This window comes from Sceloporus occidentalis, unplaced genomic scaffold (assembly GCF_023333645.1).
Source record: "Sceloporus occidentalis isolate IW3139 unplaced genomic scaffold, rSceOcc1.0.p SCAF_3, whole genome shotgun sequence".
NCBI lineage: Eukaryota > Metazoa > Chordata > Lepidosauria > Squamata > Phrynosomatidae > Sceloporus > Sceloporus occidentalis.
This window is the reverse complement of record NW_028316983.1, coordinates 129,878,767-129,904,101: the sequence shown is the minus strand read 5'-3', so window position 1 is coordinate 129,904,101 and position 25,335 is coordinate 129,878,767. Positions and strand designations below refer to the sequence as shown.

The window sequence follows — 25,335 nt, the reverse complement described above, 5'->3', positions numbered from 1 at the left end:
ATGAGGATACAAGTATAATATCTACTTTCAAAACATTATCCATATCCACTGCAATTTTTATTTAAAGGTTTCATACAGAAATTCTGATTATGGATATGAATCATCACTGATTTGTTCCCTCATGCATGGACAAATAATTTCAGCAGTTTTCTCCCTGCTTTGAAAATGTCCATGGAGTACGAACACTATCCTTCACTATTCATTTGTGTAGAAAATACACAATTTTGTGCAAAACAGCCTGCATAAAATCTTGCCTTTTTATCCAAGAAAGTTCTATACCACTTTAGCCCTCCAGGAGACTTTGGATAGCCACCACACCTGCTCCCATAAAACAAACAAACAAACAAACAAACAAACGGTTCTTTTGTCCCCAGATGCCTTCTGGGGACATGCAGACATGTTTTGGATACTCCCAGGTCCCACTTTCCACGTCCTGCCACTTAACATAGGGGCGTTTTGTGCAAAGAAAATATTGACCATTGTGAGGCTGCACTTTCCCACATCTGCCTTACAATAACATTTGCTAAAATCTGGCCATTTTTTAAGGACATAAACATGCCACCTCAGCTTTAGGAATGTAATAATGGTTCAACACATTTATTACTGAAACAAAATGCGAACGTAGCAGGAAGTATGGGTGGGGGTAGGAATATATTTTATTAGAAGCGGCCAATATTTTCCAAAATTGTAATGTTTTATGGCAAAACAAAGGAAATTCTTAGACTGGAATGCTGAAACAATCAGCCTTGACTTTGCCACTGTAAACCATCACTACAGAGTCACCAAGTGTTCATATAGCAGATGGTATCTTCTAGAAACCTGACAGAAAAGTTATTTTGCAGGAGTGACCTATTTCTTTTTTAAATTACAGCCCATCACTGCTCAAGCCTGATCAAAAGGAGCCTCACAATAAAATAAATAGAGGAAAACCCTTCCTACTGGAGGGTGCTTTGTCATTGTTGTGAAGGATGTAGCAAATATTAAGAAGGGAATTCTGTCACACACTCTGAATGAGATGTTCTTCTTTTAATTTCTTCAACCAGCTTTCCTCTGGAAATATCTACCTACAAAGCAGAAAGAAATATGATTAAGCCACACAACATTCAATTCTCTTCCCCAGTATATTTCACACCTCTACAGCTTTTGAATGTCCCACATACACAACTTTCTGTGCTCTGATAAGCTGTCCCTCCTGCCTACATTCACCATCAAAACATACTTGACACATTTCTATCACTTCAAAGCATATTGTTTGACATTGATTTGTATGTCAAGTCTCTCTACATTTCTCACTCATTTCCACTGTTCAAGGCTCCATGTATTTAGAGCAACAGACTGCACAAATATTTCGACATTACATTTTGGGATGTGACAGAATGGGGCCATGAGATTTTCGAAGTAATATGGGAAGAGGAAACTGCCACATACCATAATTAAGCAAACACCATTTTGAAATACAGCTCCCAAAATATGTGCAGTTCTTTCAAGATCTTGGCCTACATATTAGAAAAAGGCAAGAAAACCCCCTGTTGCACACCTAAATCAAGTAGTTCCTTACACTACAATAAGCAGCTTTTAGTTTCCCATCATTTTGCTCAACTGCTACTGCTGGTCAAATGAGGATGTAACCGGAAACTGCTTTGGAAACTACTAGACTGGAAAGAAATGGGACTCTTGTCTTTAAGTACCTATGGAATGGGCATGAAATTAAGCTGTGATTGTTTTGACAATAATGCTTATGGTTCACTAGGTAAGAGGCTCCATTGCCTGCTGAATTAGGTACTTCACACCTTATTCTAGTCTCCTTTAGCACCAGACTCACTGTTTTCTGAATCTGGAAGCCTAAACAAAATTTAGTAACCCTGATAAGCAGCAACAACTTTCAACTTAAATTGAGGAAAGGAATGATGCGATTTTAAAGTATGATGTAGTACAGGAAGGGCGAATGCAGCCAGTGTTAATTTTTGTCCCGCATACTGACAGTGGGCCACACTACCCCTTTTTGGGGCCAAAAATATGAAACCTCCGGCTGGAAGCTCCAGTTTTTTTGTGCTGCGGGTTGGATGCAAGGGAGCTGCATGCTGATTTGGAGTGGTGATTTGAGCTTTTGGTGACATTTTTAAAATTATTATAAAATAGTATTTATTACAAACATATTCATATACACTTATTTGACATTTTTTTAATTTTTGGGGATGTGGGGGAGAGGGCATGCGGTCTGTTAACTGCACTTTGTCCAGCCCTGGCATAGTAATTGACTGATGGACTAAATTCCAATCACATTATCAAGTTCACTAGGCTCACTCACCATCTTTTAGCTTTAAACTTATCCCACAATAAAAAGGAACTGTAAACTTTAAACATATTCTACAACAGAAAGGAACTTTGAGCAGAACCATGTATACAGTACTGATATCTTTGAGGGAAGTTGGGATATGAGTATGTTTGTGTAAATTCATGTATATATGTATGTATGCTTTCAAATCGCCTGTTGACTTATGGTGACTTCATCAATGTTACAGGTATTTATGTTCTGTGTACTGTCTCCCCAGGTTCAATACACAAAGGAATTCCATTTTAATGCTATGTTATTGCTTTCAGCACCTTTGTAAAATGAAGGGAAAGACCCACCTCTTCTCTTGTAGCTACATCTCTCAGTTTGACTACTCCATCCTTTAACTCTTGCTCTCCCAGAATGGCAACAAGAGGAATTCCTGTTTCCTCACAGTATTGCAACTGATTCAGTAACTTCGGATTTTTCTTATACAGCATCTCTGCCTGGAAAAAAATGCAAAGCAAAGGAAAATTACACAGGCAAAGCTGGAGACCAATCCCCATTGTTTTATGTCAATATTTTCAAATGGTGCACCATGGACTCTTTGGAAGATTAGGTAAAAGAAAAAAGGTGTTGTCCTAAACCAAAAGAACAGAATGGCAAACAAAAAGGTCTAGGGAAAAGTAACTATAGAAAGAAAAATAAAAACGTTTTATTATCTAAAGTATTTAATGAGTATAGTAACAGTAATTCTCTAACATCCAGGCAACTGTGTATATTCAAGGCAATGTGCTTTGCCAGAGGATGAAAACAACAAGTAATGTATACAATGCCTGTTTACATACGAAGTATAAAGTAAAAATTCTGCCAATATACATAAAAGGCGGAAAACTATAAATGAAAACTATAAATCCCAAGTGGCATACAGAATATAAAAATGTCCAACATTCAAAGTGCATGAGTGAACATCCATGTTTTCAATTACTGTTACTATACTCATTGAATACTTTAGATAATAAAACTTTTTTTTATCTTTCTATAGTTACTTTTTCCTAGACCTTATTGTTTGCCATCCTCTTTGGAAGATTATTCAAGGTTTCTTCATAAAAAGAACACTCTCATTAATGTTTTATATCCTGCTTCATATGGGACCCAAAGTGTAAGTAAAACCAAAATGCTAATGACACACAAGCATCCCCCCTTCCCAGTTCTTTCAAGTAAGCTGGACTTGTGTGTTGACAATATTCCAGGGAATATTTTCTGTTCAAATGAGATGAGCTAGGCTATATGAATCAAACATGCACACGAGAACATGCCTCAGAATCCGCTGCAACATACCAGATATCCACAACTATCATTTGGGGACTTTTTGGCAGATGAGTTGATACATGTTGTTTGCCTAGCACCTGCCAACACAGTTTCCAGATTCCATTCCTCCAAAACATGCTGATTTCTCAAAGAACACATTTAATTTAATTTACGCTAGCTCCAAGCATAATCTGTTTGTTTCTTTGAAAAAAGGCTATACATCTGTGAAATCGCTGGACTTTGTTTTCATTAGATGGGGTCAGCCATTGTGTTTTTCAGTGTTTTAGATACTTGAAGCATGCACAGCAGCTAGCACAGTCTGTTCCAATTAGGTATGCAATTTTCTACTACCCCCTATGTGAGAAAATACAGATTGGCTTCAATATCCTGCCAGTTTGTCTTCTTTGGTTAATTCTTTACTTAATACCTAACTCAATGAGCAGGTCTGGAGAACTCACAACTATTGTGTGGCATTTTGATTGGTTCCAATAAAATAAGTGGGCAACTGTGCCCCTCCAAATGTTGGCCTGCAACTCTGATGATTAGGCTATCTAATACTCTGATGATTTGGGGGGGGGGGGCACAGTTACATACCTTTATAAAAAACACAGTGTTGTCATCTGACTATGCGCATCTCAAAGCATCTTACTTTAAGTGTTTACCTATTTTAGGGTGAAGTTAATGAACAAGGCAAATGATTCAGCCACCTTGCTGAACCTAAGATCTTATTACTGCCTGCCTGGAGAACCACCTGTAAAATCTAAGTTTGCCACTTGGATATCTATGGTGGAAGCAAGGTTTGATGTCAATATGTCAAAGAAATAAGATCATTAGGTATAATAACCCATAATTACTTGGAGACAGATGAAGATGATCAGCTGCATCATATACTGTACTCTGTTTTAGAGAAAAGCTTGTTTACTTTGGAAATGAGCCCAACAGTTATTGGAATGAGCAAAGGCAGCAATATGGATTCACTCTCTAGATGGAAGATTGCAACCAGGCTTAAAATTAATAAATTTGGGGTGTATCATAAGGATGACGACGATGGCACCTCACAATTTTGCTTATCAAAATGAGATGAAATAGATGTTATGTCAGATATTCATGATTCTTAGCTATCAAACTGTAAAGACAGATAGACACTCAATCTGTAGCCACTATTCTGGGCTTCACCCTGATACACTACAATTGTACCTTGATTCCTGAATCCCACAGCTCAGACACAAGCTTCAGCCTCTCCTCAAGAAGTTTCTTCTGAGCAGATGCCACAAGCACCTGGGTTTCTGTTGTCCGGATCTTCTCTTCTGAAGCCTAAAGGCAGAAATAGAATGTTGAGAAATAAGTTTTTCTAGCTGTTCACAAGAAAATCTATACAAGGTCCAAGAAGTGGCACTCACCCTTATGAACAAAATGTTCTCATGGGGGTGGCGGAGTGTGACAAATCCTGTTACCCCAGTGGCCCCAAAACTCCAACCCTTAGGAATCCTGCTGCTCATCCTCCCCTTGTTTCCTCCATTCCTGAATTGTGTTACTGGGTTTCAGGGTGATCTCTATAAATGGGGACTTGTAGTTGTGTGGGTTCTTTAGGTTTGGTATATGTGGCCTGATTACAATTTAATCTTGACAGACAGTCAGAAACAGGTTTAAAACAACAAGAGAAATTTATTAAACACAGTGTGAGAATATAATAAATGCTAATTTATTCTTTAGGCTCCCCTGTGTATTCCTTTTCCTCAAATCTAGAGCTCTGTCTGTATCACTTCAACACCCTGTCTGTCTGAAACCAAATCTCTGTCTGAATCTTCTCAGAGGCAAGCTTCTGTCTTTTGATACCATCTCTTCCCCTGCAGCCCTCTTTCACAGCCTCTCTGAGCTGTGATTGTTTGCCTTGAAGCCAAGTTGGCCTAGCATCTTTTTCATAGCCAGCCAGCTGACATCCATTTTACCAAGGGAGATCAGGTGACTACAAGGCACAGGTGAGGTCCATGTTCCAAGAAACAAAATCAAGAATTTGAACCTAGTTTTCCACTCCAGCACACCATTTCTAGAAAGGGAAACACCCTCATGCACTGAAGGAAAAAAAAACCACACCAAGATATAAGGAAGAATAGCAAAACACCTTATAACCTACATTCATGGCCCCATCCACCCTTGTTTTCCTTGTCTTCCATAATGGTGGCTTCCTCCATGCTCTTCTAGTCCTTACAAGGCATCTTAGCCTAAAATAATATTTTAGGCTTGGTATTTTCATACATGTGATTCCATGGAGTAATTTGTTCTACTGAGGTAGACAGCAGCCTTCCTTAGAGTGTCTCTTATTTATCATTTTGCAGACTTCACATCTCTGGATGACCTTATCTCACAAATTATCAGTTCTGTTGAGTCACTGATATAAACTTCAATTGATTTCACACTTTGATAACAACTTTGTAGTAGAAAATTGTTACATGATTATGTAGCTGTTGTACTTTAGTCAGAAAAACATTTAGTATCTGCACCCTGATTATCAGATAATTGCTGATATTCTGCATTTTGGCCATTTGGCCTGCAACACCTTGAATAGGTAGGTCTTTATATTGTGTGACCTTAATTGATCTAAAATCCTTTCTTAAATGCTGAGAACACAGTAACTGCAAAACTTGGGAAGTCACATGGCTACAGACTAAAAATCAGTGGAGTTCATAACCATTTGTTGTAAGCAGACTTATATGTAGTTGCAGACAAACCCAGGCGAGGAAACAAAAAGGAGCTGCTTACCTCCATCTTTTGTTCCATGATGGAGAAGATTCGTTCAATGCCAATGCTGACTCCCACACAGGGCACCTTCCGCCCCTTGGGGTCAAACATTCCTACTAGTCCATCATAACGGCCACCTCCAGCTACACTGCCCACACCAACAGACTCTTCTGTATGGTCATTTTGCTGCTGCAGAAGGACAGCCTCATAAATTACTCCAGTATAGTAATCCAGGCCACGAGCCAGGCTCAGATCAAAAGAGACCTATAGAATAGATTTGGAACCTCATTAGGAGGAAGAAACATTCAAGGCAATATGATGAGATGGACAGGATATAGTATCTACTTCACTTACCTGATCTGAAATGCCAAAAAGGGCCAAGTATTCAAAAAGCAGCTTCATCTCCCCAAGTCCTTCCATGGCCAGCTTGTTCTGTGACAACTTTGGATCCTGAAGCAACTGTTCAATCTGATTCAGGCCACCTACAGAATTGATACATGCAATAAAACATACATCAGCACCAACAACATTCCTTGAAACCTCTTCCATCCATAACAGCGCTACATTTCATTCCACCTGATGTGTTTTTTCTTTCTTGGAAAGGGACATATTTAATGCTAAGAGCAAATCACACATCTTAGGTGTGGCATAAGTTGGAAATAACTTGTAAGCAAACAACAGCAACAACAAAGAATGGTAAACTGAGATAGATTATATTTTCATAAATGTACTATGGAACTCAATACTTTACTAGTTTATCATAGTAAACTAGGGTTGACTGACTACTCTTTTCAAATTAGTATTTTAACGATTTGACAGAAACGAACATAATTAGCAAACAAAGCATTTGAGATCCAGTACATTATGAGGTGTATTAAGTTTGTTTCTATCAGCTAAGAAAAACTCTCCAGCTGACACAACAGTAACAGAGTTGCTTGTAAAAACTCCTAATGTGAGGAAGGGGGAGAGAGAAGACTGGCATTTTCACTTACATAACTTCTGTCCATGTTACACAGAATTTGGAGTGGCTTTGATTATTATTAGAAGCCCTTACTCTTTCCTGACTGGCTCTTTTCAAACAGCCCTAGGAAGGTACATGGATTAGTTTTAAATGCTAAGAAAATACTGGGAAAATTCTTGTGAAAGTTCTCTTTTGTACACTATGGAGACCTGGGTGGTCAAGATGCGCTTCTACACCCTCTGTCCCTTCGAGGTACATAGGCTCCCCAACAGAGTAACAATTTGGGCCCACATTTGGAGTATGTGAATGAAAATGTTAAGTTGGACATCTGGAAATGTGAGGAAAGAAGCACCATCATGTTCCATTTGAATTCCCTATGTTCCCCTGCCCATTGGAAGTCAGCAATGAATAAATGTAAAATTGTAAGACTTTTTCTAGTTTCTTATTTAGCCTACTTTACTCAAGAACAGAAATGGCACCAGCTTTCACACTCACCATGAAACTTTACATATTCGCCAATATTATCTGCAATTTCTGGTGAGAGTCCTTTCTCTCCAACCATCTCACTTTTCACATCCTCCCAGCTCATCTGTAGACAGAAAGAGAGCTATGTTGACTCTGCTTTACCATTTGCAGTAGCCTAGGAGAGGCCAGCAGCATTTCTGTCCCTTCTCAGTTCTGCCTATAATCTCTCTCTGTAGTTCAAAAGCCTTTCAGAGTCAGAATATTCTATACAATTCCTGGGATGAAATGCAATGAGAAAAGCAAATCTTTTGTAGTCAAAGTTTGCATCAATAAGATGCATTTATAAGTGGGAAGAGATACCATTTTCCTTCTTTTTCTTGCCTTGATGAGAAATAGGAACATTTGGGAGCAGAGTTGTGGAACTATTTTCAGAATGGGTTTGTGTACAACGAACAGGGGATGCATTATTTCTCTTTATGCCCTGAACTGGGGTCCTTATTTCCATGTTAAGCTTTATGCAGAGCCTTCACCAGATTGGTGTAAAACTGGGCTTCCTTTAATAGTGTGTGGCCTAGCTCACTTCCTAGAATCATTTAAAGCCATTTTCTCCTTTGGCATAATTTGAACTCCTCTGAACTTCTGGGAGACAAATTATTACAATGTCAAATCATCTCTTATTGAACTCAACTCCCACCACTTAACTATTCCCAAATTCTGCTCCACATGCTGGCCTAGAATCAGATCTACCATCTCCATAAACTCAATGCTTCATCATTGTAATTTAAAAGGAATAAAGTAAGATAATCAGGCACTTTTGTCATCTGTAGAACATATTTACAGTCAAAGTAATAGCAGGCACTGGGATATTTGTGAGGATCACCTGGAAAGCTTCCATTACAATCTTGGGCAGGGAATATATGCAAGTAGCCTTTGGGGAAATTATTCTGGCTTCATGGCAGGAGAAAATTGTCTGAAAGTAGATATTTAATCACCAGATGGCCCTGAAGAAACAAGATAGATGCCTCTATTGAAAATGTGGCCTCCCAGGAGACCTTGGAAAGCAGCACCTCCCTAATTTTGTGAATATTATTTGTTACCAAATGCTCTCTAAGATGTGTGGGGTCAATTTTGCCATGGTTCTTATCCTCTCTAGGCCATTTTAGCCCAGAAGAAGCCTTTTCTCCAGCAGGAGGTAGCCAAGAACACATGGCAATATTGCCCCCTAATCTCCTGGGGGATTTGGGGGTAAAAACCAGGGGGCTCTGGGAGGGACAAACAGTTACAAGGGGCTGCATATTAGTTAGACCCAGGACAGTTAGTTAGGTTTAGCTAGGATTATGAGGAGGCATGGAGAGTTAGTGAGTCAATTAGGATTTAGCTCTAGTAAGTAATTTATTTTTAACTGTAAATTGTATATCGGTCTAATATATTAATTTTGTATTATACATCAGTGCCTCTGGGAACACTACACTACTGTAGTGCTATTGGTTGATGGTGTCTGTGGTAGCAGCAGTTGTTCAATGGTAATGGTGTCTAGTTGTGGGATTATAGGAAGAAAGAGTCCCACACCTGAACCATAGAAAGTCTTCACAAGTGGTGTTGGTAGAAATGGGAATTAGTAAAGGATCCCAAACTACCAGAATGGGTTCTCATCACCTGGTGAGCCCACATTTTTAATTCTGTTCCCTTGAAAAGTTATTCTGAAAGCTGGATATACCATATTGATTATCCCTCTCCACACTTTCTTAATGTCTAAGTTATATGGTCTAGGGAATTAGGCATATATACATCCTTTTCAGATGTAATTTGAGTAGGAGCAGCAGCTACAAGAATGCCATTGTATAAGCCCAGTAACACTGATCTCAAGGCCTCCTCATGGCTTCCATTCACTTGAGTCACTGTAACAAACAACCTTGATCACGCTAAGGCCCCTCACAGCTTAGAGTTCTTACCTTGTCTAGTTTGTCTACACTGGAGCAAATGGTCCGGAATTTGCTATCTGGAACACCACAAACTGCAAACATCCCATCGAGGATACGCCGGTCATTGACCTATGACAAAACTGAATTGTTTTCAGTAGCAACCCATAGTTCCTACATCTTCACGCATTTCCTTTTTATGGTGGGTGGAAAGAAGTGGCAGAAGGTTATGTAGCTGTTTCTGCCTCATGTTTCTCCTGCATGTGGACACTTGATCCAAAACACTAAACGAACTGTAAATTAAACCAATTTAGTCATGGTGAAATTCTTCTTTCATCAACATTAGGTCTGACCACAAGCTGTGATGGTATTATGGCAGAGTGAGAAGGGGGAAGTCATTTCTGCTCCTCCCTCCATCATCCCTTTTACAAAGGAAGATTAGACCCTAGGTTAGTTGATCCTAAAGGACAATAATAATAGCAGTTATTATGACAGGATGGTTATCTTCCTCCATCCCTCTATTCAAGCTCTGTTTTTAATGCCAGGTACACTCTTTTCTCTAAAGTGCAAAGTAAGAATCATAGAATTGTAGAGTTGGAAGAGACCACAAGGGCCATCTATGAGGAAACACTATATTTTCATTATTTATTGTAAGACAGTTACAGATGCCTAGCTAACAATTGCTATAAAAGGACCTTCTAGCTGAATTTGAAAATCACTAGTAGGAGAAACTACGTTTATTTGGATTGATTATGGATGGAGGGTACAAAGGTGAATGGCAGTTAGAAGTTGCATAAGGAACATGTTTGAATAAAGATACAGCCAGGGAATTTGAAAGAGGTTGGATGTAAGTCGGATGTTAGGGATAGTTAATTGTTGATGGCTGAAGAGTAGTCAGAACTGTGTATGAAAAAAGCCCAGTTTGAGGAAACCCAACTTGAAATTGTGCTGCAAAGTATTGGCAATGAATCAGGAAGCAGAGCTCAACACTAGAAATGCTGACCAGAGGAGGATTAAGCAAACAGTTCCTAAAACAGAATTTTCCTGCAAATTGTACCACATCTGTTCCTGATTGTGAAAGACTGGCTAGAAAGGAGGCTTAAGGAAATTCAATCTGAGAGAAACATTACTGAGAGCTTAGGTGGGGAAGACTTTCTTAATTATCAGGAATGGAAATCAATGCAGCCTTAACATTAAAGAATTGCAGTTTATTTCCTTTTGCAAATGGTTCTTATGAGAAATATTTGTTTTGCTTATCTTGTCGCTACTGGTTGTGTAAATCCCATGCCTACACTGTAACAAAGGTTACTGGGTTCCTGAAAAGTAGTGGGTTGACTGTGGTGGCAGCAACAGTAAGTTTTATAGTTGAGACCACCTAGCAGCAGGGAGTTCCACCAATATTTTGGTGAGAGATATATGCTATTCAGGTAGATGCTGTACAAGAAATATTTTGGACTCTAAAGCAATTGCTGTTCCATTGCATAGGAGATTATTGGTTACAATGGAGAAATAAGAATGGAAGTAGAAATAGCCAGTGATGAATTACATGGATTAGTGATTTGACCAAATCAGCATCTTAAGAGAAACAGAGTGGTTCCCAATTGGCAAAGGGAACAGACAAGGCTCCATCTTATTACCCTACCTGTTCAACCTATATGCAGAACATATTGTAAGAAAATGAGGCTTGGACACAGAAGGAGGAGGAGTAAAAAGAGGAGGAAGGAATATCAACAATCTAAGATATGCAGGTGACACCATAATACTAGTAGAAAGCCTCCCAGACCTGGAACAATTACTAAGGAAGATCAAAGAAGAAAGTCCAAAAGCAGGCTTACAGTTGAACATAAGGGAAACAAAAATAATGACCATGGAGAATCTACACACATGTACAGCGCTGTGTAAATTTACAGTGCTTTATAAATAAAGGTTGATAATAATAATAATAATAATAATAACCTAGACAATGAAGAAAAAGAAACAATAAAAGAGTTCTCATATCTGGTATCAAATATTGATAGAAATGGGGACTGCAGCCAGGAAATCAGAAGATTAAGAATGAGGAGGGCAGCTATGAAAGAACTAGAAAAGATCCCAAAATGCAAAAATATACAACTGAGAATCAAAAGTTAGAATCATGCAAGCCCCTGTGTTCCCTTTTAACATGTATGGATGTAAGAGCTGGACAGTAAAGAAACAAGATAGGAAGAAAATCAATTCATTTGAGATGTGGTGCTGGAGAAGAGTGCTGAGGATCCTATGGACAGCCAAAAAGACAAATAAATGGGTCCTAGAGCAATTCAAGCCAGAAATCTCTCTGGAAGTCACGATGTCGTACTTCAGTCACATCATGAAAAGGCATGACTCACTGGAAAAAACAATACTACTAGGAAAGGTGGAGAGAAGTAAAAAGCGAAGAAGGTTGCATGCTAGATGAATGGACTCTATTAAGGAGGTCACAGATATGAATGTACAGGAACTAAGAAGAGTAGTGGAGGACAGGGGGTCTTGAAGATACCTCATCCACAGAGATGTCATGGGTCAAGAACGATTTGAGGGCAGTTAACAACAACAACAACAGCATAATAAGACCCATTAAGGTTTTATTTCTGCACCATGACAAAAAACAAAAACAAAGCTTAAATGAAATTGATTGGGGCTAAATAGTGGAAGCTTTGAGAGTTTTCTTTGATGGAGGAAGAAAACGTTCCAGAAGGAAAGGTGATTTTTTGTTTGGAAGGTTTCCCCCAAATCAGAATAGCTGTTAATATTTTTAAAAATTTAGCAACACAAAAGCAATTAAATTTTCAAATATAAAAATTCACAAAACATGCTATATATATATATATATATATATATATATATATGCACGCCATAAAAATATACTCAATAAAACACCCTAACTGAAAACAGCAGGAGGAAATAATCTCAGGATATGACATTCCCTGCAGTGCCTTTATTTGCATCAACTATCCAAACTATTTCAGTTCCTTAAATTGGGCAAGGAACCTCTAGTGTGGGAATGTTAATTCAATCCTGTTCACTTCATCTCTAATTGAGTTTAGCACATGGAAGAACTAGGCTTTGGGAGAGATTTTAACTGGACAAACTAGTTACTTTTGGATTAACAGGTCAGGAAAACTGGTACTTAACCTACCACTATGTATATCCTGGGGAAAATTTGAGCACACACGTTCTATATATATAAGCCTTCACTTTCCTTCTCTAGCATGGAGATAGCTCTACAAGTAATTTCATTTAATTCCTGATACACATAAACAAAACTTGGTGGAGAAAGGAAACATTCAGGTGATCAAATCTGCGACAGCTTACTCAATGTATGCTGCAAATTAAGATGAAAGAAACTGAACTGCATTTCTTATGCCATGTTCATTGCAAAACCCAAGATTATTAAGTAGAAGTGTATTTTCTATACACATTCTTATGAACAGTTCTAATTTTGCTTTGGAGAAAAGAAGATAGAAGGATATAGCCATCTTTAAATATCTGAAGCTGTTTTTCCTGCTACTTCAGAGGTTAGGTCATGAATCAATGGATTCAAATTACAATAAAAGATTCCATCTATACAGGAAGAATCTCCTGATAGTAACAGTGAAAGAGACTGTTTTGAAAGGTATTGAACTCTCCTTCATTTGAGATTTTTAAACAGAGACTGTATGGCGATCTTTAGGTAGAGAATCTTGCATGGCAGAAAGGTTGGATTAGATAGTTCTAAAAGTTCCTTCCACCGCATAATTCTGTGATTCTATTATTCTACTCCTACAACTATTTAAATTCTATGTTTCTATCCTTATACTCACCTTAATGCGAAAGTCTCCTATTTGTAAGGCACTCAGAATCTCATGCACAATCTTCAAACATTCTGCATCAGGAATCATGGCATCATACTGGCCAGCGATGTCAAAATCCTATGGTACAAATTGCAGAAATGAAAATCTCCAAAAGAGAAACTGGTCAAAAATATGAAGTCTTGAGAACAAAGGACATAGGCAGTGACTGAGGAATTGTAACTTAGCATACATTCAGGTTAAGTGGCATAGATAGAACATAGCAGCTTGAGCCTTGCACTGTAGTCCCAAATACGAACTATGAAAAGAGTGCTAAATTGGTCAAAGAAAACATTTAGTGTATTCAAGACTGAGAAGCATGATGACTGGAGAAAAAGTCAACTAGGCTTTCAGAAAAAAGAATAGTCAGGAACGCTATTATAGTCACAAAAACTCTGAAGGCACCCTGCTTGTACCTACACACTGATAAAACTCTCTGTAGCGGCCCCTTGTCATGGCTGGATTGTCCCGTCGGTAGACTTTAGCAATATGGTAACGTTTTATATTGGTGATTTTGTTCATAGCCAAATAACGTGCAAATGGAACCTGAAAAGAAAAGGCTAAGGAGAACATTTTAACAGGCAATAAACATTTTAAATTGTGAGCTGGCCACACATTTATTTGTCTGTAAGGTTCTGCCAGGGCAAATATAGGTAAGTCTCAAGAGTCCTTCCTCTGGGTTAAATTGCAGAGAACCACAGAAAAGTAATTGCTATGTCACAGTCATTAGAATACAAGGAGGACATGCCACTTCTAAGCTTCTTGGTAGTTCAGGATATCTCCCTCAAATTCCAAGCTTTTAATTCTAAATAGGCAGCAGTAGTGAGGTCTGAACTGTGATCAGGTACTGGTGTCTGCCTATGGACTGCCCTAATTTGAAGACAAGACACAAGACTCCCATATTATCTTTCCAAGACATATCTCCGTGTTCACAAGATTATTATACATGGTCAGAGAACTGTATTTGGTTATGATCTTCCCAGGGAGTTGGAAACAGGTGCCACTGTGGTCAAAATTCTCTTTGAAAATGCTTCATCTTATGCTTTGGGACCTTTTAGCCATTTCTGCTAAAAATACAAAAACAAATGAATACAGCCTTACAGCCACCAAACCCCAGAAGAGCCTACCATTCTGGCAGCTATGGTACTTCACTTGCATCAGGTCATAAACTCTCTCCATGGTCTCTCTCATAAACTCTCTTGTTTTTCACTATGACTTGGAAGTAATCTTTCTATTTCCCCCTTGTACACACTGTACTGAAAGTGCAGAGAACGGTTCTATTGTTTTTCTCTCACAGTAAGAGCTAACTGTATACAAGTGAATCATCAAAATAGATAAACTTAATCTGTTGTGTTGGGTGCTGCCAGATGACATTAATAATAAAAAAATGATACAAAATGATGCAGATTCATGATTTTTGAAAAAGGAGGGAATATAAGAAAAAAGCCAGGGAAGCCAACCCCAAGGAATGCTTTAGGGGAGACAACACCATTTTAAGATGCATATTCATTTTTGAAATAAAAACATTCGCAAAAATGGAACACAAGAGCAATGGCAACTAAGTCCCTTCCTCTTTTCAAAATTAACATGAAATGCTACCAGGCCTGGGATCGACTGTTCCTGTAATCCTAATGTGTGCTCCCACTTTCTATGCATGACAAAGTAATGGACGTAATGAATGATCTTTTTTTCAAAAAAGCCAGCTACAGTACAAAATGATGCTCCAAAGATTTACATACTTGGTTATGAACAGCTGGTTTCAATTAAAGAATCTGAGGTTTAAGCTTAAATAGTATCTTCTGCCGAAGCTAGGGGCACAATATTTTAAGGATACAGTCAAATCATATCGAAGAGACAAGAGCTCTCCTCCCTGATCTTTCAAATCATAGATGAGCTTGGAGTCTTCTCCATACTTCCCTGTCAACGTTTCCTATGTAAAAATGGGAGGAGGGAACAAGAGAAGTAAAACATAAGAATAATGACAGGTAACATTTTTTATAGTCAATTGATTTTTTTGTGAATAAATTAATCATCGTACATAAATGTTCTCATAGAGCCCTAAAACAGGAGGGAGAACTGCACATAAATTTATGTTACATTATTTCTTTCTCCCTTTTCTACTGCACACTTACAGCATCTTACAAATGAATAAACAAAAACAACGCAATCGATGTATTTTTGTTTAAAAAAGAACAACCAGTATCAGTACAAATACAGTGAAATACAGAGACTGAATACAGTGAAAACTAAAATATACAGGAGCTTAAAAAATAAGACTGTATGTCTTCAGTAGGAGCCACTGAAAGAGAGTGTGTGACGTACCACACCTAGAAGGGTGCTCCCCAGTTGCATGATTGCTACAGAAAAGACCCTGACTCTTAGGCTCATTGTAACATGATATTGAGAACAGCGTCTGCTAACTCAATACCTATAGAAAACAAGTGATCCCTTGAGTAACTAAGTCTTAGACATTTAAGTGTGGTCTATGTGCAGCCCTAACAATCTTTTTTGTTGATCCAAATCATCATGAACCTCCCAAAGGATATCTCAAAGAGGAAGGGGAATGAAAAATCAACCCCAAATGGCTCAAAATCCAGAAAAAATGCCTCCAAACATGGTGATTTACAGTACTTTCCACCAGGTATCATGTCCCCTTCAAATACGTTTGAAAACTGGCTGAGAATATAGGTGTTAACTGGAAGTTGACTTCTGTTCACTTCCACGTCACATTTCTTGTTGAATATGTAGAGGCACAGCCTGGCAAAGTCCTAGTTTTCTTCTGATTTCCAAGTCTTTGCTATCTTCTGCTAGTAGCATGGTGTCATCAAAATATCTTAAATTGTTGATGTTTCTTCCTCCAGTTTTCACATCTTCTTCCTCAGAATTTAATCCTTCTTTGCATATACATTCAATGTACTGTGGGACCCCAGTATCCATGGACTTGCTATCTGAGGATTTGAGCATGCTTTGATGGCTACTGCACATTGTCACCAATGGTGGCATGCGCACATGGCTGCACCACCATTAGGAACAGCCCTCACTATCCCTAGTGGCGGCATGTGCACACAGCTGCACCGCCATTAGGGACAATGAGACTTCATCTGAAGTCCTGTTGTCCCTAATGGTGGCACAGCCATGTGCATGCGCTGCCATTGGCGACAACGCAGGCTTGAGCATTTGCAGATTTTGACATCCACGGGGGATCTGGAATGGACCGGCCACGGATACCAAGGTCCCACTGTACAAGTTAAACAGATATTGTGATAAAATGCAGCCTTGTCTGATCCCTTTTGCCAACTGAAAATCGTTCTGTTTCTCCATATTCTATCCTGATGGTAGCCTCTTGCCCTGAGTAGAGGTTAAGCATCAGGACAATAAAATGTTGTGGCACACTCATTTTTTAAACAGCGAGCATACTTTTTCATGATCTACACAATCTAATCGCTTTGCTATAATCAATAAAGCACATGCTGAACACTCCTATATATATATTAAAGTGGAAATAAGTCCAATCAAATTCATTCGAAGTTTACTCTCAAATTAAGTGGCTATAGGATTGTAGTTTTAGGGTATAATTTATTAGGATATATATTCCATGTGGGCACTAGCTCCAAGAATTTTTTTCACTTACCAGCCAATCACATGCCTAAAATTTGTATTTGGCTGCTATAATGACTGATGACACTTCTACTAGCACTTTTCTCAGTCACACCATCTCACCTTTAGTTCAAACACTGGTGTATCTATTGTCTCAGCTCCATGGCGTTTGAAGCAATTGATTATGATGCTGAAGACCTTCTCTCGGATGGCCATCTGCTTGGGACTATAGTCCCTTGTTCCCTTGAAAACACGAAACCAAAAGAATAAAATCAGAGCAGGGATGGGAAAGGTGGCCTCTAGGTTACAGATGGCCCCAGCTGGTTTTTGTGATCTCTCAAGTCCACTGTGATATTGTAGGAACAAAATCTGGTCTCCCTGTCCACCAGAGTTCCCCACCCAAGTTAGAGAAAAACTTGAGGAACTTCCTCCCACTAAACCCATGATATGTTCAGGAAAACAAATGGAAAAATTGGACAGAGTAAAGCACTGTATCTCTACCACTGAGCAATAATAATAATAATAATAATAAATTCATGGTAGTTCTTTCAAAGTTTGGGGTAGGCACGCTTGATCAGTCAGAAAGTCTATAGCATTTTGGACTTTTTGTCTAGAAAAATAGGTACGAACAGTTTTGAAAATTTATGATTTCTGCTAAAGAGAATGGATAGAAATGTTACAGTCTCTCATAATACCAAAATCTTCCACTCAACCACAGAAACCCACTGGGTGCCTTGGGCAAATCATACTCTCTCAACCTCAGAGGAAGGCAAGGGCAAACCCCCTTTGATCAAACTCTGCCAGGAAAACCCTCAGGGTGACCGTAACTCAGAAATACCTTGAAGATACACAACAATATAGAAATATCTGATTTTAAGACCTGTAATGCCCATTTAAAAAAAAAAACTCTATAATCCATTCTTTCCCATTTTCCGTTTTTCTAATTTTTTAAAAAAATCCTTTAGTGAAGACTATTTTCCCCCAGAGTTTTTGTGTGTTTTTTTTTTAAAGGCCCTCACATATCCACAAGAATCATCAAATGCTTTAACAGAACAGCCGCTAGGATCCTAAGAAGGACTTTTGTTTAATACACACATGTGTGAACACTCATATTTCACAGCCAAATGAAGCACAGGACTCCAGAGGTGGCATACATTTCAAATAACTAATTTGTTCTTCAATCAATACATTCAAAGCTGGCTTTTAAAACAAACCAGAGATACAAAATGCCATTCCCTCCTTATCAAACTTGCACAGGAAAGTGGGAATTTTTCATTCTAGCAAAAAACTCTGAACCCAGGGTTTCTAGGTATATCGGTGCTTTGAAATGCACAGAAGCAGCAGCACCATTATTTTAACTTAATAACATGCCTTCCCTGACAGCACTAACACGCCCTACTGACTGAAGCAGGAATGTAACACCAAGCTAAGTTAACAGCAGGACTGACCCAGGATAACAACAAACCATTTTGTACAATGCTACCCATTACAGAGCCTAAGGTGAATTTGTCAGGTTCCAATTATGTGATGTGATTTTGTGACAGAGCTGGAAGGGCATTTCTGGAATTCATAGGTTTGCAAAAATCACCAAAGATATGTAGAATACAAATTTAAATAGGTCAAAGGAACATCAAGGCAAAACCCTGTTTGCACAATCACCAGTTTGAACAACTCAAGCAAATGAGCCAAGCCATACAGCATATACCAGTGATGGTGAACCTTTTCGAGGCCGAGTGCCCAAATTGCAACCCAAAACTCACTTATTTATTGCAAAGTGCCATGTCCCTCTGGCTTTCTAGTAACAAACTCTGGCAAACTCTGTGCTGGGACGATGGCACATGTGCCCACAGAGAGGGCTCTGAGTGCCACCTCTGGCACGCGTGCCATAGGTTCGCCATCACTGGCTTATACTGTAGGAAGGAAAAGGTTTTCAGGGCCATTCTTTCTTAACACCAACAATGGCACAATCAGATAAACGGTTTGAAGAAATCTCCAAGCCTGTGACAAAGTCTCAGGAGTGGGAAGGCTTCAGAGGCATACTTCAGAGACATTACTGTAGGTTATCTCTCTTTTCCTATATCACTGGGGACTGTAATGATAGACAAAATGTGTTGGGGAGAGTGGCAACCGTGCAACTATCCCCCTCCTCTCCCCTATATAATCAGGCCTCACAGTGATATTATTCAACGCCACTCATTGTATTTTTTTATAATTGTTTGTTAATGTAATGTTTAATATAATTTTAATAGTGCTATGTTATTTCATGTAAGGGATTTAATTCAGATTTATTGTATTGCCTTGTGAATTTTTATGTATTTCATTTTGTACTTATTGTAACCTGCCTTGATTCTTTCGGGAAAAGGTGGGATATAAATAAATCTTATTATTATTATACTATGGGTTTTGATTTTTTGTGGCATACACAAATTACAGCTAGATACAAAAAATAAACTAAAAACCCAAACAATTAGAATCACAGAAATCTGAGGCCAGAAACTTGGTGCAGTGCTGCTGTTCTGATTAGAGAGCTGAAGAGAGACAACCATCTCACTGTGCCATACAAAGACCCAACCCTGGAAGGAATGGATTTGGGAGGGAGTTCGTTTTGTTTTGAGCAGAAATCTTTACCAACTTACCTTCTACCTACACCTGCCTAAGTTACAAGAATATCCCTGTAGTCCTATGGTGGGAAGCCATACATTTTTAATCCCAGCAGAACACGACTTCTAGACCAGGATCATCAGGAACCACAAAACATGAGATGTCAGAATCTATGGTTCTCATTAAAGCTTTCTGCTTTAAAAAACCAACCGAATAAGCACAAGTACGCAGGCTTTGGGGTGCGCCAGAACAACATTTTATTTGTTTACTTAATTTTTATCCCACCTTTCTCCCAAAGTGGGACCCAAGGCGGCTAACATATATAAGACACAGCAATTAAAACTGTACAATTAAGAGAGTTTTGCGCAGCAACAAAACCATCCATGAGATTGTACCTAGGCGCTATGCGCTGGTGCTTCTTACTGTAGGTGAGAAAGAGCCAAAGAGTTTACCTTTGTGTGACGTACAAATGTGAATTTACACATCCATTTTACCTTTGGTGTCTTGAGGACAAACTTATGCTTCCCTTCCTCGGGGCATATGGCGGCCTTCATCTCCAATAGCTTTGCCACCTGCTCCGCAATCTGAAAGAGAAAGACATGTCAACCAAAACGTAGATTATACAGCTGTTAGTTATGAAAAAGAGGAGGCAACCCCAGAAGGCATAGCTGGGGCAACTGGAGGAAAAACAATGTCTGCAAATGCTCCCCATCACAGGGACTGTGGAAATCATGGCAGTCTGACACCGCTTTAACTGCCCTGGCTCAATGCTAGGGAATCCTGGGAACTGTAGTTTTGGGAGTCATTGAGCTCTGGAGCCACAGTTCCCAGGATTCCCTAGCACTGAGCCAGGGCAGTTAAAGCGGTCTCAAACTGGATTATTTCTGCAGTGTGATTTGGACCAGAGGCTAATAACCCGGTTTGGCACCGCTTTAACTGCATTAGTGGCTCTTTGCTATGGAATTCTGGGAGTTGGAGTTTGTTGTGGGGCCAAACCGGGTTATTTCTCCAGTGTGACTGCATCCCTAGTCTCACCACGCAAGGATCGACCTCAACCCGAAGCCTGACCTCCTCAGGGCTGGCCTTCTCCTTCTTCAGGCGCCGCACCAGCTCCGCTTGTCTCCTGAGAGGCTCTTCCTCAGCCATGGCTGCGAAAATGAAGGAGACAGACAGGGAGACACCCTCGACGCCTCCTTTTTTGCCGCAGCGCGCATGCGCACAGGCCATGCCTCCTCCGCGCGCGCATGCGCACTGGCCGAGGTTGAAGCCGCTTCTTTTGCCCGGTTGAGGGCGGGTGATGCAAGGAAGGCTAGGGATGGCGAGAGTGTTAAAGGGAGGAGGAAGGGAAGTGACGTTGGCACTCTGAAAACGTCACTTCCTTTCTGGCATTTTTAGTCAGTTGATTTGTTTTCAGTTCCAATGGTCCCTAAACTGTGCCCTTGAACAGATTTATTGGACTTCATCTCCCAGAAGCCTCAGCTATGTTGGCCAATAGTCTGGGATTCTGGGAGCTGAAGTCCAAAAGCCCTTACAGGCCAAACTTGGGGGACCATTGACAGTCCATTCCTGCAAGTGGATATAAAATTAGGAAGACACCTTAAAATCCTGCCTGAATCATAGAATCCTAGAGTTGGAAGAGACCCCAAGGGCCATCCAGTAAAATCCATTCTGCCATGCAGGAACTCTCCATCAAAGCATACCTGACAGATGGCCATCCAGCCTCTGTTTAAAGACCTCCAAGGGAGTGTGTTCCACTGATTAACTGCTCTCACTGTCAGGGAGTTCTTCCTAATGTTGAGGTGGAATCTCTTTTCCTGCAGCTTGCATCCATTGCTCTGGGTCCTGTTCTCTGGAGCAGCAGAAAACAAGCTTGTTCCCTCCTCAGTATGACATCCCTTCAAATACTTAAACAAGGCTGTCGTATCACCTCATAACCATCTCTTTTCCAGGCTAAACATATGTGTTACCTTGTTTTCGCATGCAAGCAAAGTGATACTTAAAACTTGTACAGCACATTTTACAACCTTTACCACACATGGAGAAATTTTGGGTGTCCAAGCAGGATTTGGAAAAGAAAAAGGCACTCGGGATCACATGGCAAACATATGTTGGAGAATGGGGCACCCCAGTGGCATCACCCCAGTGAGGTCACTCATGGTGTCAAACACACACACCCCACTGACCTTCCATCACACACCATGGACAATCCTTAGGAATGGTTTTGTGTGCAGTTGGCCCTTCTTATACACGGATTTTTTATACACGGATTCAAGCATCCACGGTTTGAAAATGTTCAAAAAAAGTATAAATTTCAAATATCAAACCTTGATTTTCCTTTTTTTATAAGGGACACCATTTTGCTATCTCATATTTAATGGGACTTGAGCATCCACGGATTTTGTTATCCACGGGGGATCTTGGAACCAAACCCCAGCGTATAACAAGGGTCCACTATACTAATTTTACTCATTAATTGTAATTCCTACATACCACTGAATGCCATGGTAATAGTGACATAAACAACTAGCAAAATTAAAAATTATATTATACATTTAAATTACACGCTTGTTATCTGCTGGGATTTGGTTCCAGGACTCCCGTGGATAACAAAATCTGTGGTTGCTCAAGTCCCATTAAATACAATGGCATGGTAAAATGGTGTTTCTTATATAAAATGGAAAATTAAGTTTTGCTATTTGGAATTTTTACTTTTTAAAAAATATTTTCAAGCCATGGGTGTTTGAATCCATGTATAAAAAATCCACCTATAAGGAGAGCCAACTGTACAGTGGAACACAACTAATACAAATCACTGAAGAAGGGGAGGAAAGGAAGGAGCACGTCTATGTTATGTGTTACATGACCCCCCCCCCCCAATATTCATGAATGAATGAATGAAAGCATATAAAGTATGTAAGTTAGTAGATAATGTAAGATTTCAAGATATGTTATTTTGTTTTGTATCAGACTCTTTGATTTGCATTTTTAAATATTGCAATATGCTGTTTTATTAAGGCCAACCTTCAATTGTTTGTACGTTGAAGGACTCAGGTATGTCTTATTTAGAAATTGTGTGATGTTAGACTGCAATTCTCAGCATGCTTGAGTAGCACAGATGATGGTGAAAAATTAGTTGCAGTCCATCATTTGGAGAACCACACAATTCTCACCTAACATTAAATAACATACACATATGATCCAAAAATACCACTGATTTAAACATAGCCAGGGTGATGGGAGTTGTAGTCCAACACATATGGACAGCACCAGCTTAGAGAGTGTTTTGCAAACACTATGTTTGCAAAACAAAAAACAACAAGCCCCTCCCTGGACAAGCTGGTAAATTGTGGACTCTAAACATATGTGCTCAGAAGGAAGTCTTAGGATTCCACATAACTTACTCCCTAGTAAGCAAATGAACAAGACAGAATTGTTTAAAGCACAGCAATAATAGTAAACATCCAAGTAGAGCTTGGGAAAAATAAACCCGCGTTTTCTATAGGTTACAGTAAATTAGAGGCGGGCAATTGTGCCTCTCCACTCCAGACCAGTCAGCATGGAAATAGCAAGGGATCATGGGAGCTGCAGTTAAAAACATATCTGGTGAGGCACAGCTGATCACCCCTGCGCAATTTCCCCCATCACTGCATAGCTGTCACACTTAACACGTTTCTGCTTGAAGGATGATTTTCTAGAGGATATACAATGTCCTTAGAGGAAAAGTTTTGTTTAGTCTTTTTAAAATCCCCACAGAGGTGCACAACACTAACAGAAGATGCTGTGTCAGAATTGGACACAGAGAGACCGGCATTCAAAATTCTCCTTGACAGCTATGAAAATGTAAGAGGGAAGCCTAAAGTGCTTACACAGCTGTCATGCTTAGGCCAGAAGACTAAACTAAGCTGATTATGCGTTTTATGACCATAAAAGTTTGACAGCTTATCCAGTCTAAACATGATGGTCATACAGATCAGTCTGATTGGGCATGATCTGGTCATGTCCACAGAACACTGTAACAGCAAATGGGCTGGTATTGAACTTACTAGATGTCTTCAAGCTTTTAAGTAAAGATCCTACTGGTTTTCTATTTGTTTTAATTTGGCCATACCCCAGTACTGCAGAGAAATGTATAGTGTTCAGAATTATGTAAATGCTAACATTGCATTAATTAAATTATCACTCAGTTATAGAATTGCATGATTATTGTCAAAATGAGGGATATGTACCACAATGCCTCATTATTTCCTTTCAAAATGTAAATTACTTTTTTCAACATATGTTGCATATTTTATTATATTCTCCATGACACACACACAGTCGGCTCTCTGTATTGGCGAGCGTTCAGTTCCAGATCCTCATAGATACCAAAAACATGGGACCTCAAGGCTCATTACCATCAAAGGACATTGACATGCGCATGGCTGGAGCGACACAGCTGCTTGTATGCACCGCCATTGATAACAGAGCAGAGTCATTTGTGGATGCGCCAATCCACAGATGACTAGTCTGCTGTTATGTAGGACTGACTGTACATACAAGCAATTATAAACATTATATGTACTATTTTGAACTTCCTATATTATCTATCCCAAAGAAATCAAACAGAACAGCTTGTCTAACAGAGCCATGTGATGCGTTTCATCAAATATTAGTATTTCTTCTTCTGAGGGAGCAGGTCTCCCTGAACCTAACAGAGGGAGAGGTATCCACCTTAACTGACTAAAGTCTAGTTTTCAAATTTCAGCATTAATTGTGGAACATAAAAAGTTGTGTAAAATCACTAGGGCAAATAACCTGATAGATAACTTGATGTGCTAATCAATTATCATATATACTTGACGCAAAGTCGACCTCATGTATAAGTTGAGGATAAGTTTTGGGGCCAAAATTATGTTTTTTTAATATAACCTGTGGATAAGTCGAGGTTAAGATTTTGGGATGTGTAACAAAGGATGTAATGGATGAAGAAAAAGAAAATTATGCCAAAGCATGCCACTATTTTCCCACTTAAACATTCAGAAAGGCCACTGTGGCAGAGACAGTAGAGGTAGTCGGTGCTTCTTTTAGGTTCTGCCAGGATGGACTAAGCTCTCACCTTTCGCCACTTCTGCTCAGAGAAGGGAATGACTGTTTTGAAAAAAGGTAAGGTACAGTACATTGAGCCAGGTTTTTTGGGTTGATTTTTGACAAAAATTTCTAGTCTTATACATGAGTATATACAGTAGTTATTCTCACCTCTGGAGGTTCCAGTACATTAATCCAAGTAATATTGATTTCATTTACAAGCTTTACTTAAATAACTTTAAATAAATAGGTATTATATATATTTTTCCAGCTGTATTCTTGAGTGATTTTAGCCTTGTCTTTGAGTAATCTCTGAGCCTCCAGCATGCACTGCCGTTATGAAGGCTTTGGGGTATCCACATCTGCTTCTGTCTTCCTCTCTTGGTGTCTTTGGTGTGCCTGATAACTTGTTACAAATCTCTCTCTCTTCATTCAGCAACCAACTTCTATAGATGCTGCTCCCAAATGATTGATTGACTATAAGGCAATCGGATTCCTAGTAGGCAAAATTCCATAACCCTACTGTCTTTCACCCAAAGGACCAATACATATCCATGGGAT

The 25,335-nt window shown here is 39.3% G+C and overlaps 1 protein-coding gene across 2 annotated transcripts; it reads right to left on the bottom strand.

The window, feature by feature from the left end:
• Window positions 1-639: 639 nt before the first annotated feature.
• On the bottom strand, window positions 640-20,904 carry LOC149316778 (histidine--tRNA ligase, cytoplasmic-like). 2 transcript variants are annotated; one of them, XM_089516255.1, is made up of 13 exons: window positions 20,779-20,904; window positions 20,205-20,294; window positions 17,233-17,352; window positions 15,347-15,442; window positions 13,933-14,058; window positions 13,486-13,593; window positions 9,701-9,799; window positions 7,779-7,872; window positions 6,677-6,804; window positions 6,344-6,586; window positions 4,781-4,897; window positions 2,632-2,778; window positions 640-1,064 (listed from the first exon to the last, which is right to left on the bottom strand). In XM_089516255.1, exons 1-13 carry the CDS (start codon window positions 20,854-20,856, stop codon window positions 981-983), a joined length of 1,530 nt encoding a protein of 509 aa, XP_089372381.1. In that variant the 5' UTR covers window positions 20,857-20,904; the 3' UTR covers window positions 640-980. The 2 variants fall into 2 exon arrangements, with proteins under 2 accessions (XP_089372381.1, XP_089372382.1); XM_089516256.1 differs by lacking the exon at window positions 640-1,064 and adding an exon at window positions 1,414-1,496.
• Window positions 20,905-25,335: the final 4,431 nt, after the last annotated feature.

What these genes read in the sequence shown, in the direction of transcription:
- LOC149316778 (XM_089516255.1), bottom strand. Translation starts at nt 20,856, where the DNA reads ATGGCTGAGGAAGAGCCTCTCAGGAGACAAGCGGAGCTGGTGCGGCGC. An exon ending in ACAGAGAGTTTTATCAGTGT is followed by an intron (nt 13,594 to 13,932) that starts GTAGGTACAAGC and finishes TTTGTACCATAG; the next exon opens with GATTTTGACATCGCTGGCCA. An exon ending in GTGTAGACAAACTAGACAAG is followed by an intron (nt 7,873 to 9,700) that starts GTAAGAACTCTA and finishes TTCTGTCTACAG; the next exon opens with ATGAGCTGGGAGGATGTGAA.